The sequence below is a fragment of the Drosophila virilis genome, chromosome 4 (assembly GCF_030788295.1).
Source record: "Drosophila virilis strain 15010-1051.87 chromosome 4, Dvir_AGI_RSII-ME, whole genome shotgun sequence".
NCBI classification, from domain to species: domain Eukaryota; kingdom Metazoa; phylum Arthropoda; class Insecta; order Diptera; family Drosophilidae; genus Drosophila; species Drosophila virilis.
In genome coordinates, this window is record NC_091546.1 from 20,018,303 (window position 1) to 20,038,680 (window position 20,378).

The 20,378-nt window shown below is 39.6% G+C and overlaps 2 protein-coding genes across 2 annotated transcripts in view; one reads left to right on the top strand and one right to left on the bottom strand.

Annotated features, from left to right (window-relative positions):
• LOC6629025 (uncharacterized) overlaps positions 1-5,907 on the top strand; it is a 27,412-nt gene extending 21,505 nt beyond the window's left edge. The window contains exon 2 of the mRNA XM_032437607.2: positions 5,768-5,907. The gene's annotated coding sequence lies outside the window, so the exon portion shown is untranslated. The remainder of the gene's footprint in view (positions 1-5,767) is intronic.
• On the bottom strand, positions 5,873-18,957 carry dsf (nuclear receptor dissatisfaction). The gene is made up of 5 exons (XM_070208946.1): positions 18,849-18,957; positions 18,098-18,181; positions 17,869-18,030; positions 6,647-8,088; positions 5,873-6,355 (listed from the first exon to the last, which is right to left on the bottom strand). Exons 1-5 carry the CDS (start codon positions 18,955-18,957, stop codon positions 5,873-5,875), a joined length of 2,280 nt encoding a protein of 759 aa, XP_070065047.1.
• Between the last annotated feature and the right edge of the window lie 1,421 nt (positions 18,958-20,378).

Below are 20,378 nucleotides of genomic sequence, written 5' to 3' on the forward strand. Positions count from 1 at the left end.
TCGACGTTAAGCTCCGACTAGTACATGGCTAAAGCTAGCCCCGCAGAGTCATGGCTGACCACTGGCACGCCCACACATAGGCAATGCCCGTTTGCCGGGCACATCCCAATGGAGGAGGTTAATCATGCAGCGATGTTGTTACGCGTTAATACCTTCATGTGAGCTGGACCACGTGCTGGGCGATGTTCGTGTCGCGTGTCTAACGCCGTTTGGCCCTTCATATGTGTGGATGTGGTTGAATCGTGTCGCATCGAGTTGGTTTGGGCTTGGGTTTTCTGTTTTCGGTTTTTGGTTTTTTGGGCTAGGGCTTGGGTTGGTTTCTCTGCACGGGGTTGCTCTAATTCTTGTTGTTGCTGTTGTTGTGCACCCGTAAAATTGATTGCGGCGAAAGCTGGAAAGTTGCACGTTATGCTCGTGGCCTGACTTGCTCCTGCTTTAGGTCTCAGTGTCTGAGTCCCAGTCAGTGTCTATTCTGGTTCTGCTTCTGGTTCTGTTTCTGGTGTGGCGTGCGGATTGGCTTGTTTCCATGGCAGCAGCAACAGCAACAGCAACAGCAACAGCAGCTCGCAATGTGATTTTGTGCAGCATGGCAATCACGATTATCGCCCACTCACCTATCCATCCCTTAATTTTGTGTGCTTCTCCTTGCCAAATGCATTGCATTAAAAAGTAGCATAAATGAGCGGAAATGGTGCTGTCTATTTCTTTTATATATATCTTTATATAGAGATTTAGTTCTTGATTTTACAAACTTGATCTGTGCTCTATTTGCTGAGAATGGAAAATTGCAAATAACATACGAAAGTTTCATGCTCTGTACATCAATTATAAAACTATTTTTCGTGCTCATTTCTAGTTAATCAAAAGTTTTGCTTGCTTCCAGACATTTTACGGGTGAAAAGTATTGCAAGTAATTAGTTCCAGCGCAGATATAAATGCTGTATTTTATAAATAATCACATTAAAAGTGAACTTTGCAAAAAAATAAATAAAAATATTCGTACTTTGATTGCACTGATTAGGCCTTCGCCTGATTAGGCACATTGGCCTGAGATGGAATTCGGATGAATTATTTAGGATTCCAATGGACATTATCTTATGCACGAAATCTGCGGCTTAGCTGGACAAAGTCCCTGCTTACAACTGTAGAAATTTTATTTCTTTAAATCACTCAGATACAATGCCTTGCCTATGCCTCACTAGGCGTATGAGCAATTTCTATGCCCACGCCCAAATTACCATGTGACGCGCACATCAATCCTTTTGCCCACACACACGCACACACATACAGATGGACGACAACAAGTGGCAGAATTCACATAGCCATCGGATGGCCGGGGCATGCACATCCATATCCAATATGCAGCAGCCGCCACCTTTTGGCCATGTCATGCGGCTGATGATGATGGCAAAGATGATGTGTGAGTGGGGTTTGGATGGGGCATGTAAGGGTATGCGATTGTTGTGCAATGTGTGTGTGTGTGTGTGTGTGTGTGTGTGAGAGTGTCCATAAAAAACAATGACGGACATTGGATCTGGGCATAGAATAATAGTATATCAAAATTTTACACCAAGCCACAAAAGAATGAAATAAAATCATTTACGCAAAACGAGACCCAAATTGAATGCCAAGACAAGACTAAGCGAAGAAAATACACAACGTTAAGCGGATGTTCTATGCTTATCCCTTTATGCAGACACCCACACACACACACACAGAGACAGGCATGGCAAGAGATGGTTTTTATTATTTTTATTTTATTTAAACCACACAAAATACTTAAGACGATTTTGTGTTTTGTGGTCCAAGATGTATTGCCCATGGCCAAGTAAAAAGTGTTGAAAAGAAACGAACGACAACGAAAGTTTTTGCCAAAAGGGTATAGTAGATGCAACATGTCCAGCGGTCTGTGTGCGGTACGTTCTGGACACCATCTATGCCATGGGGAGGAGGGGGGCGTGTTGTTGGTATTGAAATGTCCCCAAAGGCATTTGCCAGATGGTGTATGTAAAATAAGCAAATGTCTTACCTTTTGCCAAGACATTCGGTTCAAACAATGGCACGTCCTTTGATGACAGCCCAAGACAAGCTGGCATCAATAATAGAGCCGCAGCACATGTCCTTTATCAAAGCATTCAGTCGTTCCATGTATTTATGACAGCATATACAATTACAGCCACGCCCCCAACCGCCCAGCAACGCCCAACGGCCTTTGGACAATGCTCAAGCATTACACAAGAATATGCGACAGCATACAAATTGCGGATTTTTATACAATATTCATTTTATTTTATTTTTTTTTTTGTTTTTTTTTTTATTATTTTTATTTTTATGATTTACATTTTTTATTCGTATTTGCGTTGCTCGCTTGGCTCTCAAAATGAAATGTTTTGGCACATTTTTTAATGCCATCATTTTTGGTTTCCTTTTTACGGATTTTGTTTCTTTTTTTTCTTTATTTTTTTTTTTGTTACATTTTCACTTGGCAAATAGTGTGGCCCAAAGAAACGCGTCACTTAATTGTTTTAATTGCCTTTTTTTTGTGCTCTTGTTACTTCCATTAACACAAATTGCTTTGGTTTGCTTGGTTTGTTCGGGCCCGCCTGTTATTTGTTTAGTGCCAACGAAATTTGCATGTTTTTTGGTAAAGTTCTTTCAGTGCATTACGCGACAGGCAACAGCCGCAGTAGTAGACGGAGTTAGGTGGGACGGGCATATATCTAAGGGTAAGCTATGCCCATAAAGCATGCATAAGGATTGCACTCATAATTATCTAGTTCTTTTTTTTTCATTTATAAATAAATACACTTATAAATAAGTTGTCGGTCCAAAGTGCAGAGCAAAGATTAATTAAAGTCTTTTTGTTTTCTGAATTAAAATTCGAAGTGAACAATTTCTGGCCCAAACTTGGTGCTTAATCAAAGAAAATGTCCATACATGTGTATATTTTATTTATTTATTTATTTGTTAATAGTAACATTTTATACTTCAGAAGAGATCAATTACAAGCCAGAAGCATCACCGACACGATGAAGGTATTTATTTGTCTGTCCGGTCGGCTTTTCGTAGCTTAGAAGAAAGGTTTTAATAGGAGATAAACTTATTAAAACTTAAAGTAATTTGTACTAGGATAAAGAATATTGCGTAGATGAGGTAAGGAGATAGTTTTGGGAAATTAACAACCCAGTGACGAATATTTATAGTCTGTCCAGGAAGCTATGCCCCTACTTCTAGCAGGGATTGGTCAGAAAGTTCTCAAAAGCAACAATTTTACTAGGGGTACATCTTATTGTAATCTTTGCAATATCCACGAACAGGGAATTGAAGATGCGTAGATAATTGTGTTGATACATGCCAAAATGTTCTGTCTACAAAGGATTTTAATAAACTTTAAATAATACAAATTATTCTGAATATTAATCCTATCCTATCCGTTGGCTATTGAGAAGTGCCTTTAAATAAATTACTAAATATATTTTTCAAGCACTAATCTATATATCAGAAAGTAATTAAATATAGAACAGCAAGTAATTGTAGTTAGAGTGCTTCCACTTATGGATTTCTGAAAATAAGGGTGAATAAAAAAGGGAATTGCTTATGCTCTGTTCATAAACTGAAAACATATTTTGATTTTGTGCTCCATTCGTCTGTTTTAAGCTGAAGTTATCAAATATGTTATAAATACAGTCGTGTATACCCGGCTCAGCTAAAGAGTATTTAAGCCCATTAAAAGACCTAACTCAGCCTTCAAATAATTCTTATTAATTCGCACACTAAAATGTTAATAGGACTTACATGAAATAAACCCACTTTCGACGCTTTTCAACACTTAATTTCGCTAAAATCCTTTCCGAGAAGAAATGATAAAATTGCATTCTCAATGTTTGTATCATATTTAAATTTATTTAAATATTTTTGTGTACATAATAATTAAATTGCATATATTCGCTGGGGTCAACAGCTGTTGCGATTTACATACTATTTCCAACTATTATTGTATAACTAGTTTTTTCTTTTACCTTTTTTTTTTATGCGTGTATTTGTTATATCTTCTGTGCATTTTCTGTTGTCAATGAAAATACCATTTTACAAATTTCGTTTGGCAAAAATCAATTATAAAGCATTTGGCATTTAATAATTGATAAACAAAGCTGGCACCAATATTTATGCTATATTTGTTACATTCGCTCTTAAATATTTATTTATAAATATGTATAGGTATGTATAACTAACTGTAAAATTAAACCAACAAATGTGCAAAAGGTAACAGAGACAAAATATTGAGCATACATTTGGGCGCTTGACCTGCGGCAATATTATTTTTTCATTTTCCACGATTTCTAAACACGCTGGCAGCAAACGTAACAACGAATTAATAATAAAAAAAAGACTGGAAAATTTCATAAAGGAGAGCAGCAGCAAATTTATGAAATGGGAAATGGAATGATATACAGAGGACAATCAAATTGAAAGGTGAAACGAAGATGGTTAGGGTATGTTTGGGTACATCGGGCCATCAATATTACGCAGAGACAATTTGAAAGCCAAACAAAGTAATTGAAAGCAGAGACAGAGATACCCTGTAACAGCAGCTGTGCTTCTTCGTTGCTAAGCCTCATTCTTTAAGAAACTCGGTGTTCGTTGTCCGATCTATTAGAAATTTGCAGAGAATAAGTTTGGATTTGATATCTGCGCACAAACCAAAGCAAAAAGCTTAATATTTTAGTATAATTTATTTTTAGATTTTGGTAGATTAGATAATCCCAAATATATCAAATCGCAACTCAATCTGTTATAAGCTTCGAGCTATGCTTCAACTACTTTTTTTTAAAGTCTTTAACCATCGATAAATTCGAAATGGAAAAGATGGCTAGCGAATGTGAAGGTGCATCAGAGCATGAGTCTAAAATAATATATAACTGGTAGCAGTAAGCGTGATTCAGTCGAAATAGAGATACCCTGTACTAACAGTTGTGCTTCTTCATAAGGAAACTCCATGTTCACTGTCTTTCTGAAATGTTTAGAGCTTTGAAATGGAAATTTATGCATATGTAAAAGCAAAAGGCTAAAGCTTTAAAAGTTCTTTTTTTCTAAATCAATTTTTAGGCATTTTAATAAAGTGAAATATTTGAAATAATTTAAATACCAAATTTGGTATATGGTGAAAAACATTTAAACTGTTTTGCAGTTAGAAATGATTGTTCAACTTAAAGCAGGCCATATGAAGATACTTTCCATTACTGTATTACTCCCTGGCAGGGTATAATAAAGCCAAAACGTGAAAATGGTAAAAGTGGAGAGAGAGAGCGCAAAAAAAGAAACTAGCTAAGCATGGAATGAGGCTTGTTGCTGCAGCAGGTCAAGGGTGCTTGGGGCTGGAGGGGGGGCTGGCAGGTCGCCTGCTTGCCAGGCAACTGAAATAACATGAGCAATTTTTAGAAAAGCGACGACAAAACGTCGAATGAAAGATAAATAAAGTGAAGAGGAGACACACGAAAAAAATATATATATATATAAAATTTTAGAAAAAAAGAAAGAGAAGCGAATAACTCGCGAACAGAGCTATAAATCAACGTGCAAAGCAGCCAGCGGCGCCTGTGGGATGGAGGAGGCGGGAAAGGGGCGTGGCAATGTATCTATTACATGAACGCTCTGCGCTGTGAATTGTCACAGCTGCAGTCGCGTCGAGTTAGCAACATTTTTTACTTTTATTTTTTATCGTCTTTTTTTTATCAATTTTTCTTATTCAACTTTTTTTTTTTTTTAGTTGGAGCACAAATATTTTTGCAAGTGTGACAAAAATTGTTGCCGCTTAAATGCTGCGCGCATCGATTTTGATAACATTCGGTAGCATGCCACGCCCAAGCGCCATCTATTTGTCCACCTGGGCCGGTTCCATGGTGTACATATCGCGCAATAGTCGCGCTATCGGCACATTGCCGATAGTCTCCTTGAAGAAGAGCGCCTCAATGGTCGCCGCCCGTATTGTGCGCAGTGAGGGTAACAACAGCAGCAGCCGGCCGAAGCGTGTCGCCTGCCTTGGATATCGCAGTCGGACATGATCGGACAGTATGCACTGCGCCTGATCCTGCAGCATCTCCACGGGCTGCACATCGCACAGGCCGGCTGTTTCCGGTGCGAACAATGCAATCGCCTTCATGCAGCCCACTTCGCTGCCGTCGGGCGTGATCTGGCGAAATCGACAGAGTATCTCCTGTATGGTCTTCATTTCCATTTGGGTCGCCTCATCCTGCAGCACGCGCTCCTTGATTAGCGGCGATTCAAGTATCGGCGTCAGATCCAATGGAATGGTCCATTGGGCGAGATTAAGCAGAAAAAGCTCCTTCCACGACTCCTAGAATTGGAAATGGGATAATGACCAAAGAATGGGGTAAGTCAATTTAGTTTTTTTTTGAGATCATATAATCTTAAACTAAAATATATATATACTATTATTCGCAAGCCGGTATTCTCCTGCTTTGCCCCTGTCAAGTTTCGTACTCGAATAGAAAACCAAAAGCTTAAATCATGCTAGTTTTTTGGTGAGAATGTCTACATCTATTAAGCTGCGGGCAATCCCGATAAAATATCTGTTTAGATCAACATTTAGAGATAGTTTTGTTTAGGAATTAAATCGTACCCGTACCTGTAGCAGTAGATGCTGATCATTCTTGGACAATGTCTGAAACGGCATCAGGCACTTGACCCAGCGCACAGCCATGAACAGAAGACGCGCCGTCGTCTCCTGGAGCATTTCCCAGGAGAGCAGGCGCGAGTCGAGCAGCTGCTGTGGCAGCGGCGATGGGAAGAGCAGGGCGTTGTGCTGCACCTGGTACTGGATGAGCTCCTGGCATTTGTCCGGACTGAGCAGCAGTTCCAGGAAACCGTTCGAGGCGTGGCAGCCGCCGACGGTGGCACGCGGCGTTTGCAGAGCCGGTGGCGGTGTCGGTGTTGTGGGCGTGGGTGAGCCCGATGTGTAGCTAAGCTGTTTGTTGTTGTTGTCGCCGCTGCCAGCATTATTATTATTGTTGTTGTTGTTATTATTGCTGTTGTTATTGTTGTTGTTGTTGTTGTTGACATGAATGCTGTGCATGAGAAGCGCAGCATTGCTGGGCGGCGTTGTGGCATTATTGTTGGTCTGATGCGAGGCTTCGCTGAGGCAGTGCGTCGAGCCCTGTTGCGGATGCGGCGATGTGCTGGATGCGGCCAGGCTCTGTGAATCGGTTAACGTGGGCGCCGGCGATACACTGCCTGCACTCAAGGGCGGCGATGCCGAAGGCGAGGGCGTCTCCGTTTCCACATTAACGCGCGGACTCTCGCTGCCCAGGCTCAGGCTGCCAGCCTCGTCGCCACCAGCTCCGGCACTACGTGAACCTATGCTCGATATGGACTGTATGGAATTGCTGGGCGAGGGCGATGAGTAGTTGTTGTGGTTGCTGCCAATTGCCGCCGACGTTGCCTGGGCGCCATAGGGCGACGTGGAAACCACAGCGGCCACTGCCGTTGCCGTTGCCGCCGTAATGCCAGGCAATTTGCTGGCCGCCTCGGCAATCAGATTGTGATGCAGCAGGTGGGGCGGAAAGGTCATGGCCACGGCTGAGGCACCACCACCACCAGCAGCGCTGCTGCTGATATTGCCATTTTGCAGACCGCTGGGCGGAGCCAGCGCGTGTCCATGGCCAGGATGATGAAAGGCCGTCGCATGTGAAGATGCCTGCTGTGCCGGATGTGCTCCATGCGTCTGGTGTGGATGCGTCGGCGGGGGCTGTGCGCCCGACGGCAGATGAAAGCCAGCCGGCGGTGCATGCGTCGAGATGTGCTGCGTATAGTTGAACGAGGCCGAGACATTTGTCACCAGCGACACCGGCAAATGGCCGCCATGATGATGATGCAGTCCGGCGGCCGCAGCGGCAGCCGCCGCAGCATGATGCGCCGCCGCCGCATGTGCGTGATGATGATGGTGATGGTGATGGTGGGCGTGGGCGGCGGCTGCATGATGCGCTGCAGCCGCAGCGGCCGCATGATGATGATGATGATGCAACTGCGGATGCAGCTTCGGTTTGCGTGGACCGCGCTCGTGCTGCACAGCTAAAATGAATCCAAGAAGAAATATATCTTTGAGATGAGTGCAAAATAAGGGAAGGTAGCATGCGGATGTTTTGAGGAAGGAGACCTATCGGATCCATAAAGTATCTCTGTCTGTCCATTTCCTTTCAAATTAGTGCTAACGACTTTCTGTTTAGCTGACATGTCTTAAGATTTTCAACATGTCTGGACCAAACTTGGCATTTATTAGCCTTGAATGGAAAACTTTGTATCTCTTGTACAGGGTATTATAATTTTGTCTTAAGATGTATAAGGCATAGAAGGTAACATCTTCGACCCCGTAAAGTATGTAATTTACTTTATGAACAACTTTGTTTTTCTCAGTACCAAACCTGGCACTTACTCCTAACATGTGCGACATATTTGCTGCCAATTGTCATTAAACCCAGCAAAGACAAACTTCAAACATATATATATATAAATAATATTATATGGCTCCTGTGGGAAAAATCGTATAGAAAATCATTTGGCCATCCGCTTAAGGCTATTTAATCTGCGGCGTGTCAAAGAAAGCCTTTCATGCTGCCTTTTTTTTTTTTTGTTTTATATATATTTTGTAGATTTTCTGAGCTTTTCCATAGATTTTTCGCTGATTTAGCCGTTTTCATCTTGTCGAACAATCTATTTGCCTTTGTTTCGCATTCGTTTTGTTTGCCTGCGAGTGCGTTTCGTTTGTTCAACTGTTTTGCATAAAATCAGTTCAAGTGTGTAATTGCGTTAATCTGCTTTTAAGTAGTTAAATAAATAAAGTTAATTTCAAAGATACTTTGAGAGTGGCTTTCTTCTTCTTCTTTCTTTTTTTTCGTTTTTTTTTTTTTTATGGCCGCCCAGCATTACTTTGCTGAACTTTGCTTTGAAGTGTGGGCTGGAACTGCCGAACCAAATAGCAAATAGTAAATAACACTTGGCTACGTATAAGTAGCTTCTTGAGGACAACACACACACACACACACATGCATAATAAACCGATTATTAAAATGCGCAGAGAGAGAGAGAGAGAGAGAGAGATGCAAAGATAGAAAACGGCAGCTCTCTGGTAGTCGAACCTGGCCTGGTCGTGTGAACTGTTGCATATGCCCCATGGCCTGGACCTGGGCTGACATGTGCGTGTGTGGGCTGCTGTCATGACTTTTATTTGTTTGTAATTAAATGTATCTATAGCGTGCGTAAGTGTGGGCTTGTTTGTGCGCTTCTATCTGCTACCTTGTGCGTGACGCAGCGCAAAAGGGGTGACATTTTAATCCGCAGCTAATCGCATGTGTGAGCGAGCGTCTGTGCAAAGTGACTGCAGCCACTTGACGGCCCCCGCGGCCACACGAAACTACTAGTAGCTCCACTGTGCGTGTGTCTGTGTGTCTGTGAGTCTCAAAGCTTTCAAAAGATCACAAATTTCAATTAAAGAAAATGCCAAACTCATCAAATTTTTACGCTGCGGGTTAAGCGGCGCATCAAGCAAACTTGCGACAACATTTTACCCGGCGCCGGCGAAAAAGAACGACTCTTAAAAACTGCGGTTGGCGAAAAAAAAAGTTGGGGGCAAAAGTAAACCCTTGCCTTCGACTCGAAAACTTGAAAGCCCCGACCCAACCTTGGGTCATGCTAACCCTTTGCACGCGACAATTTCGTTGTTCAGCTTCTGCTTCTTTTGCTTCTTTTTGGCGCAGCCGTCGGGCAAACAAAGAAACGTGTGAAAAAGGCAAAAAATTAAGGGCGCGCATAAGCAAAAATTATACAATTTTAATTTTTCCTTGACGGCACTTTTGAATCAATCTCACCCCACGCCACGCCACGCCTTCACCGGAAATGAAGTCTTTTCCAGCTCGCAGCGACGCCATTTTGTTTGCCGTCGCTCACAAAAGTTGCGGCAAAGAAAATTGATATGAAAATCCAACTGATTTGATTGAGCTGAAAAAGTTATGAATGCAAAATGCAAAAGTCGTGTCGCCCCGCGCACAGTGCTAATTGACTGGCGGCGTTTTTCCTTCTTTTCTCGCAGCCACTTGAGGCTAGGATTGGTGTAAAATACCTCGCAGAAATGTCAAAGCGTCGTTTAATGGGGAGAGAATTAAAGTAATTTCAATATTTATTAAAGGAAGAACTGCAATTATTTAATCGTAAAGTATATTTTCAGCCACATGAGGCTAGGATTGGTCGAAAATAATGAAAAATAAGTAAGAGTGCCTCCAGCCGATTGTGCCCGACTAAGCTATACCCTAAACCTTCCAACGCGCCTGTTTGCTTTTTAATGTGCTATATACCTGATCTGTGTACACTATTGTAGAAGCTTTATGTCAAATTAGGTAGCTCTAGTTCTTCAAATCTCAGAGATTTACTCAAATAAATAAAGTTCGAGATCGATTTTTGTCGTAAGCGGTACAAGTTATCGATTATTGGAAAGAAACTTGTATTAGTCTCTAGCTCTTATAGGTAGGGAGATCGACGCGTTCATACATACGGACAGACGGGTGGATAGACGCACGGAGAGATGGATGGAGAAACGGATGGAAAGACGGACTGACAGATAGACGGACATGGCTAAAACGACTCGTTTATTGATGCTGACGCAGAATATATAGTTTATAGGGTCTGCCTGTTACATACAATGTGGTACAACCATTATACCCTTTTCATTTTCAATTTACATTTGCAAACTATTTATTAATTTTTTAACATTTTTAAATCAAATGATTGTAACGTTTGACTTGTGAAGAGTTGTAGTCCAGCTTTCGCACACCTGCCCAAACTCTCAAGCGTGCTGAAGGACATCATAAATAGGCGGGAAAAAAAAGAGCACAGCTATCTTCAAATCTAATTAGCAACTCATTACGCATCCTCAAAGCGTAGAGCAATAAAAACAGAAACAGTAGTGAAACGAAACGGGAAAACATATTGACCGATTTGCTGAAGCTAATCAATTAATTAGGGTAGATGGCAGAAGGAAGCAGAAGTACGAACGCAGCCAAGCAAAAACAATTATGTCAAAACAGGAATGAGACCAGAGCTGGGCAAAGGCAAAAATGTCAGAACGCCAGACAGAGAAATGCGGTAGAAAAATTAATGATAAGTGGCAGAGCAACTGAGCGAGAAAACAACTGAATGAGACTGCGGGAGAGGGATAGGTGTAGAAAAGCGGATGTTAAACAGCTGCCAATTTCCCAGAGCTGAGCTGCACGCCCGGCGACTTCACGACCGAGACACGCAAAAATCCCAAATGAATGATCATCAGCCGGGCCGGCCGGGGTTGGAGTGTCTTGTCCAGGTTATTCTGGCCAAGCTGCCAGCTCGTAAGCTGAAAAGCGCAAACCCTGGCCACAAATTCGGCAGGCATTATAATGAGTGTGCTACCGATATGCAAGTGAATATATATACACACATATAAATCTTTTATAGGTCTGCTGATAATAAAAATAAAATGCGATTGTTTGGCAGGCAAATGAAAAGTAAATAAGGCAAATATTGCCAAATGCTTCAAGCGGGGTGCCCAGAAAAAAAAATAAACCATGAAATTAGAAAAAAAGAAACACTTGAACTGATTCGATGCGGTTGGCAATGAGTGGGGTGTGTGTGAGGGTGTGCGAGAGAGCGAGAGGGGTGTGTTTCCCTCATCGGGTTTGGGTTGGTTCAGAGCATGAGCATCGCCTTTGGCTTAGCAACTGTAAAGTGCGTAATAGTTCATAATGGCCATTGTTTATGTCAGCTCAAGAGCTGCACCTTCTCCCCAGGCAGGGCATCAGCCAGTCGAATGACAAATTGTCGGCTTACACTTCTGATAGTACGATAAGAAAGTTACGTTTCATTGATAAACTGGTTTACCTTTGAGATGAACGATAAGAAAATATATGTAGCATACAAGAGTAAAGATTTAACAGCTGCTAGTTTTCGCTAGGTTCACACAAAATCGAAGTAATCCGCTCGGGCTTCTTTATTTTATTCATATAAATCAAAATGAAATTAAGTAAGCTTAGCAAATTCATTTTAATCAAATATTCATATTGTTAGCCGCTTAAATGTAGATTAAAGTAAATAAAATTTAAATGAAAAATATTAACAAGAAAACCATCTAATAAAGATTTAAATCAGCTTAAGTCTTAAATTTGCTAAACAATATCTGTCCAATTCAGCTGATGATCAACAGAGATTACACTTAACTAATCAAAATTTAATATTTTAAACATTCAACTCAATATTCATGACTTTAGTTCTAACAAAAGATTTGTTCATGAGTTTGGATTCGACAAAGCTTATTCCCATAACTTAATAGCATAACTGCATAGCTCTGCACCACATAGGTAATTGATAGGCTTACTTGATTATGCACAAACTTTAACTTTAGCCCATTTTGAATATTTACAATAACTTTTACTGGCTGCCCGGCGCATCGCGCCGCACCTTAACGCAACGCAAGGCAACGCGTCAGCTGCATGGTTGAGGAGGCCAAAGGCTTTTACGCTCTGACTCTGTCGTCAGGGCCCAGTGAGTGAGTGATTTTAAATCCGCTTTTAATGTTGACACTGACACTTTTGTCATTCACAGGCACACACACTGACACACACACACACACACACACACACACACATAGGCAGTGGTGGTGTGAGTACATGACACATGCAAGCCAGGCGCATTTACATGTCGCCAGTCGCACACTGCCTACCAAAAGTGTATGCACATAAAGTAGTAGGCTATAATGTCAATTAAGAGCAGCACTGCAGCTTGTATAAAAACATATATATATGTAAGCCTATATGTGTGACTGTGTGTGTGTGTGTGTGTGTGGGGTTGCTTTGTATGTTGCATGGCTTTCAGTGCCCCGCAGTCATGTGTAAATGCAATGCGTATACGTAATATGGCGGGCGCAGTGCGTGCGAAGCGGGCGGCTTAAAAGCTGCATGCGTATAAATAAATATACACAAATACACACAAACATGCGCACATACATATACATATAAACAAAATCAATACGTTTTAAATGTGGTCATGAAATTAGTCGCCAGCCAGCGCCAAAAAGTCGACTATATATAAACTTATTTATATATATATATATATATATACTGCATTTGATGACCGCAAACGCAGACGCTGTCAACGGGCCAAGTTACAGCGTTCGGTTTGTTGACAAAGGGGCTTAACTGCCCAGAAGTATGCTGCAAAATATATACTTTATAGACACGGACAGAAGATGCTATCCAATCACGAACTAACCATGTTGCGCCATCATCAACCCGACTGCAAAACAATTTCCATTTTCATTAAATTTGCACTTGGCTGATTTTCCAGCAGCCTTTTCGACTACTATTTGTTGTTGTTGTTGTTGTTGTTGTTGTTGTTATTGTTGCTTATCTTGTGTATTCAGTATTCATTTGTTACTTGGCCCGGTTGGCAGCGTTACGTTAAGCATTTTGTTTGCCATTAGCTTTGTAAACTTTTCGATTTGTGAAAAGTGCTAAAGTTACAATTGAATTGGCAAGCTGAAAAGAAATTTATAACGATCACAGTGAGTCCTTGTAGTAAGCGTGCAACGAGTGCGGAAAGTATTCCATATAACGCGAGAAATGAATATGTTTTAAATTAACTATCGCAAGATTCTAGTACACAAAAATTATTTAAATGCTATAGATGATATTGGTGCTTCAATTATTAGCAAAAAGTCGTCTCAAAGATTTAGCAAACAATTGAAAAGGGGCTGCAAGCCCAATACGGTGGTTCAAACCGAGTCTCTGCCTTGTAGTTGTAAGAAATGTACAATAAATAATAATAAGACAAAGAAATAATAATTATTTAAATACCAATAATAACAATGAATATAATAGGCATAAATTAATATAAGCAACAGAATAATATAAGTAAACAGAAATTAAACTTTAAATTATGGCGTCGCTTTTTTTTGAATACAATTTACATTACCTAGTATAACTCCACTATAATAATTATATTAATAATAATACTAATACTAATAATAATTATAATAATAATGCTAATGATAAAAATAATGATAATAAATTAATAATAATAATAATAATAATAATAATAATAATAATAAAATAAAAATACTAATAACATCACCAATATGAACAACTTATAGCCTGAACAACTTTACAGCCTAATAAACTCTCAACATTTACTACTACTAACAATTACAATAATACTAATGATAATAATATTACTAATATTTATTTGAAATAGCTGCCTAATTAGGTACAACCTACTCTAAACACTTACTATTAATTGTAATAATTGTATTCATATTAGTAATATTAATACTGCAAAGCTGCTTAAATTTATTTAATTATGTTCTTTACTTATTTTGGTACAATTTGCATTCATTTGTTACATTGCTCTAATCTAAACATTTCGTAACTGTCCAACTGGAACTTACAAGTATATTATTTCTCATATTTTCCAAATGCCATCATTAGAGCTCACTTTTCAGCTCATCACGCAGCCAGCAAGGATAAAGACCTAAATATGCGCAGGCACACGCCCCCTGCTCTTAACCCCACCCTCTACCATTCCACACTCAGAAAAGTGGACGTACCGAAAAGGACATTTTGTTGCTCGGTTTTTTTTTCTTATGCGAATGGGATTTGGAAAAGCGACACAAATCACTCAAAATGAAAAATCCGCTTAAAATGCCGCGTAAATATTTGTAAAGAAATATATAAGAATCTAAGGCGCTCCAGAAGCTGGAGCTGGCAATAGAATGAAGCTGGCAAATGGTTGGGAAAAAATGTGGAGAGTGAAAGGGGGGGGGGGGGGCACTATGCGTGATGATGATGCTGACACTTTGTTGGTATACAAATGCAAATACCATTAAATGTGACAAGTGGCAACATAATTTGTTAAGGGAAGCACTCGCCGTGTCGCCTTTTTTTCTCTTCGCCTTTCCTCTTCTTGTTTCCTGTACCCTGGCCAAAGATATTAGCATACAAAGCGGCCAACATTTATAAGGCAGTGGGCAGGCGGCAGGGGTTAGGGGCAGGGCTAGCAAAAGAAAAAAAGAAAATGAAATGTGCGCTGTTTGTCATATTTTCCCATAATAACTTATTTGCCAAAGCAGAAGTTGAGGTTATAACAAACGCTGGAGTTGTGTAACACTACACTTTACCGCTTGCCAACACTGGCAACTCTACTAATTAGCCTTATGGGCCAACATCGAGAAATCATACAACAATAATATGGTTCAACTGTAGCTAAACAAAATGCCGACCAACTGAAAATGGCTAACCACAGGAACCCAAGCTCTGCCACACCTCCTCCCAGAAAGACAAAGGAAAAGTAGAGGATATACAACTATTCTTATGTTGGCCCGAAAAATGTAACACAAACGTGCCTTGAACGATTTTTGTGGCTTTTTTGCTTTTTGCTCTAAACAACAAAAGCACTTTGTTTGGGGCACATCCTGACGCTGGGCAAAGGGAAGTGCGAGCTCTCTCAGTTGTTGGTGTCGCTATCTGTATGTGTGTGTGTGTGTGGGTGTGTGTGTGTGTGTGTGTGTGGGTGTATGTTTATTGTTTATTTACGGCAACCAGCCAAGAAAAACCCCAAAAAGGCAGCTAACATGAGGCTTTCCAGCGGCAAACTAAGAAAATGCACAAAGCAAAAGTACATACACATGTCCTGGGCACACCACTCGCATGCTCTAAACATTGGGTTTGTTGGCTTCATCATGCAACATGCGACAATATTTCTTATTGCTTTACCCAGAAACTTAGCAGTTTAAGCTTGAAACATTTAGAATAGTATATTTTTCAATATTTTTCCATGTAGCGCTTAATTTGAAATATATTTTAAACTGTTTTCTCATTAATATTATTTTAGAGTTATAGCTAATATAACTTTTAAGACTTTCTTTGATCTTATTATATTTGCAAAAGAGATGGTTTCTATATTCCCACATTGGCTTTTAGTTTGACTTAAGTGTTTCCGTTTTTCGTGTTGTTCAAAGTGTAAGGGTATCTAATCTTTGGCTTTTCGAGCTTGTTGCCTGTTTCTTTTTTTGCTGTTGTGCTTTTGCCTGTTTTGCTATTGTTGTCACCTAGCGAGCGCATGACTGTTGTTGTTGGGCCACGTTCAGAGGGCGTTAACTATAAAGCGTGAATCAGCTCCACAGGCCGCCCAAATCGCCCCCAAACCGCCTGCAGCTTGGTAAACTAACTTTGCTTCTGGTTCGTTTCAGTGAAATCTTTTGGGCCCCTTGTTTCGCCCGAGCTGCGCTTTGACGTCTGAGTTTTGGTATCATCATTTGATTGTCAATACATTTTAGTCGCATTTTGAAGCGATGGGATAATGCATGTAATCCGCTATTAAGTGCACATTGTCAATCGACTCCCCCCCGAAGGCGAATTGCGTGTGAGAAAATCTGCAACAATTCTCACGCTGTTCTCCCCCCTGGCTGGCTGCTGTTGTTGTTGTTGCTGTTGCTGTTGCTGTCCTGTGCAGTGAACCCATCAATGGTTGATGCTAAATGGTAAATTGTAGCCATAGAGCTGTTGCCATACAGTCATAGCTATAGCTATATAGCAATAGATGTTTGTAGCCATAGATGTTTGTATATTGCTTTCATTGTCAGCCGCTGCCGTTGTTATGTGTTTTTATGCTACATTTAATGTTGGCTTAAGAGCTTTAAAGCTACCATTGTTGCATGGAGTTGTTGAGTCGAGAGTTCGATTCGATTGGGTTGTTTTTGTTTTGTATTGTTGGGCGGGTCTTCGTTTGGTGTGGTGCGCATGTAAAGCTTGGTCAATTGTATTGGCCAAATAAAGTTTGGACATACACGTTTAGTAATATGCAAATCATTTAGTGACTCAATACAAATTCGAGCTAACGTACATATCTATTATCAGATAATAAAAGCAGAAAGGTAGTTTACTTCGTTTAAGAACCTTTATGTAGAAGCATTTGTTTATTATCGTATATCGAGAAGTCAGAGATTTTAACGACCAGAAGGCAAAGCCTAAATGAGTCGGGATGGTTCCCAGTTTCAAAGAAAACTTATCTCTGCGTCGCTCTGCTGCTGAGCTTAGACCCAGATCAGTTGATTGAATCAACGCTGGATATATTCTTTATGAATATATAGACATATATAATATTTAATTTTGATAGTATTTCTAATTAAAGTTAAAAAATATACATTATGTCTGCACTTGAATACGAGCCAGCGACTTCTCGCTTGTCAGTTCGACGATCAAATACCTAAACCAAAGAGAGCTTTAGTAAAAATGTGTACTTCAGTTTGAATATATAAAGGTCAAGTAGCTACTGCAAATACATTTTCAAATAAAAACAGCTTCCATCAGCCAATTGTCGAATCAAATCAATATAGCCCCTTCCTTTCGACCTTATAGCAAATCAAAGTCGCGTCTACATAATTTATGCGGTACACAAAAAGTGTCGTACAAAAATCAAGTGTCGCAATTTCAATTGTGTGGCTTCTGCTAAGAGGGGAGGCAGCGGGGACGTTCGCATAATTTATAATCAGCTTAATGACAATTACAACAAAAAGGAGAAGGAACACACACACTCCATGAGGCCGCAGCCAGAGTAAGTCGAGAGTCCTTCAGACTCTGGCCAAAAGTGAGCGGCACCCAAAAGCCTGCGGCATTTTGGGTTTTTGAGTTTAATGTAATTTATGCCTGGTCTTGTTGCCGTTGTTGGCAAAGCAGCCCCAGCTAATTTGCTGCATAATTAAATGAATTTTCCAAGTAAAACAAAGACTTGCGGCCAGAAAATAGCCTCCCTCCCCCCCCACCGCACCACATTACTTACCGTCCTTATTCATGGCCGATTGAAAGCATTTCGCTAGGCGGCAGGCGCGGCATTGATTCCGATGGGTTTTGTCCACAGGACAGCGACCCTTGAGATCACCTGTGGCCTTGCAGGTGTAAATCCGATTGCGATGAATGCTACGCTTGAAGAAACCCGAGCAGCCTATATATATATATATATATATATTAACATCAATTATCATATCATAGTTGGGATGGATGCGACTTACCATCGCAGCTGTAGATGCCATAATGTTTGCCCGAACTGCGATCGCCGCATACCTTACAGGGTATGTCCAGCAGACGATCGCCAGCTGTGAATATATGAAATTCATTGAATTATTCACAAATAATATATAAATGCAGCATGCATGACGGATTATAAGGTAAAGTAAGGTACATTTTTAAAGGTAATTTTTAGCGCTTTTTTTGAAGCTCTGACAATTTCATAAAGATTAGCTTTTGTATAGGCAGTCACATCTGCTTTATATTGATGAAAGTGAAGTGAAGTTGTATTTTTAGTGGATATTGGCAACATTAACGCATATTTAACTTATATTTAAGAGCTAAGCCTCGGCCTCAAAGCTTCCGTTAGGCAAACACAGTGCAGCACGCACAAAAGTTGTTGCACACTTTGCGGCACTGTTGCCGTATATTTGCCAACTGTATGCTAGTGTGTGTGTGTGTGTGCCGCGGATTAGCAAGTGAAAATTGCACAAAGCTAGCACATAATGCCAGTTATATGGCTACAGCCCTTTTGGTCCGGCACACTTCACAAATTAAGTTGAACACTCGGCACTTGTCAAAATAAAACGCGCCCGTTTTCGATTGTTTCCCTTTGTTGGGCCCTTTGTTCTGTGACATTTGACATATTGTCAACTGTTGGTTGGGTTTTGGTTGGGCTCTGGTCTGGCCTGGTCTGCTCTGGGTGGTTGCCTCCAGCCGCATTTTGGTTGCGACGCGTGTTGCCAATTTTCACACCCTGCGCATCGGCAATTGTCCGCAGCGTGTTAACACCTCTCGAGTGGCTGTGCGTGCCCGTCTCCCAGTCACTGGCCCTGCCACTGCCCCTGCCCCTGCCCCTGTCCATGGCCCTGGCTGTCGCCCTGGCCCCTAAGGGTTGTATTAAAATCTATATCAAATGAGCGTGATCCTTTGCGCTATGTTTTCTTTTTTAAACATTTTTATTGTTGATTTTAAATATTTTTGTTTATTTATGCCATGGCATTTCGTGCTTCTGTGTTTTTTTTTTTTTTTGTTGCGTCAACTTTCGGCTAGTGTGTGTCCTTCTGTGAGCGGGTTATATCTAAGTTTTAACTGATACAATATGCTTTTTGACTGGTATGGAAATCTCGGCATTGTTTTGATAGGCTAAAAGGGCTGCCGACTTTGGGATGTGGGCAGACGTGGGATTTTAATTGTTTGGGCGTGGGAATTGCGAATTGGGCATATCAAAGTTATGGCAATGGTAAGGGTGTTAACTGTGCAGTCTAAAATCCCAGTAATGTATAGCTTTTATATAAATGCACTTTAAAAAAAAATGTGTTTAAAGCTAAATACAAATATTTTGTAAAATATGAATGGAAATATTCTGTTTTTGAAAACTATTAAGTGCATAACAAAAGAATTTAAAATAATAATTATTAATTTGAAATAGAATAGCATTTTTTATTAAAAAAAAAATCATATATATAAACAAAATAATTAATATCAACAACATTTTATTACTGATATCAATTAATTGTTGAATCCTTCCATTTTTTAAATATTTTATAAGCTGGTTCGCAAGCTGAAGTTTAATTTATTAAAATATAAACAAAACAAATTTGTTTTAACAAATAGAAATAATAATATTGCAATGCATTTAAACAAAATTGTATTTATATTTTAACATATTAATAAATTTATTTAAAAACAAAATAATTTTATTTATATTTTAATAAATTGAAGCCCGGACCTCAAACATTATATACATTATATATACATTAAGGTCATCGAAAACAACATAAATATTCTATTTATATTAATAATAAACTGAACGTATTAAACATAATGTATTTTATATTATTTCTTTAAAGTATTTATATGCTTTAATCATATTAACAAGATTCAAGCTTGCTTATCAATTCTGGTTCAATATAGTTCAATAATAAATTTCCCTAGTATATTGATCATTTTATATAATTGTTTAAGTTGGCCTTCTTTAATCATAAATATTTTAATTAGTTAATCTTACAACAAGTTATACTTTGAGACAACAAAACAAACTCTAAAATTGCCTTAACATGTTATTTTTTTGCAATACTTTTCTTTTAGTTATATTTGTTTTGAATATTGACATAGTATTTATTTAAACTTCATTCAATACTCATGATAAGAAGTTAACAGTTTAAAAAATATATAATTTAATTTTTTCTAATCTCTCTCACTTTTTTCATAAACAATTTTTTGACGGCTTTTGGTTAAATAATATAAACAGTTTTTTCACACTTTAAGCTATGTCAATAAGAA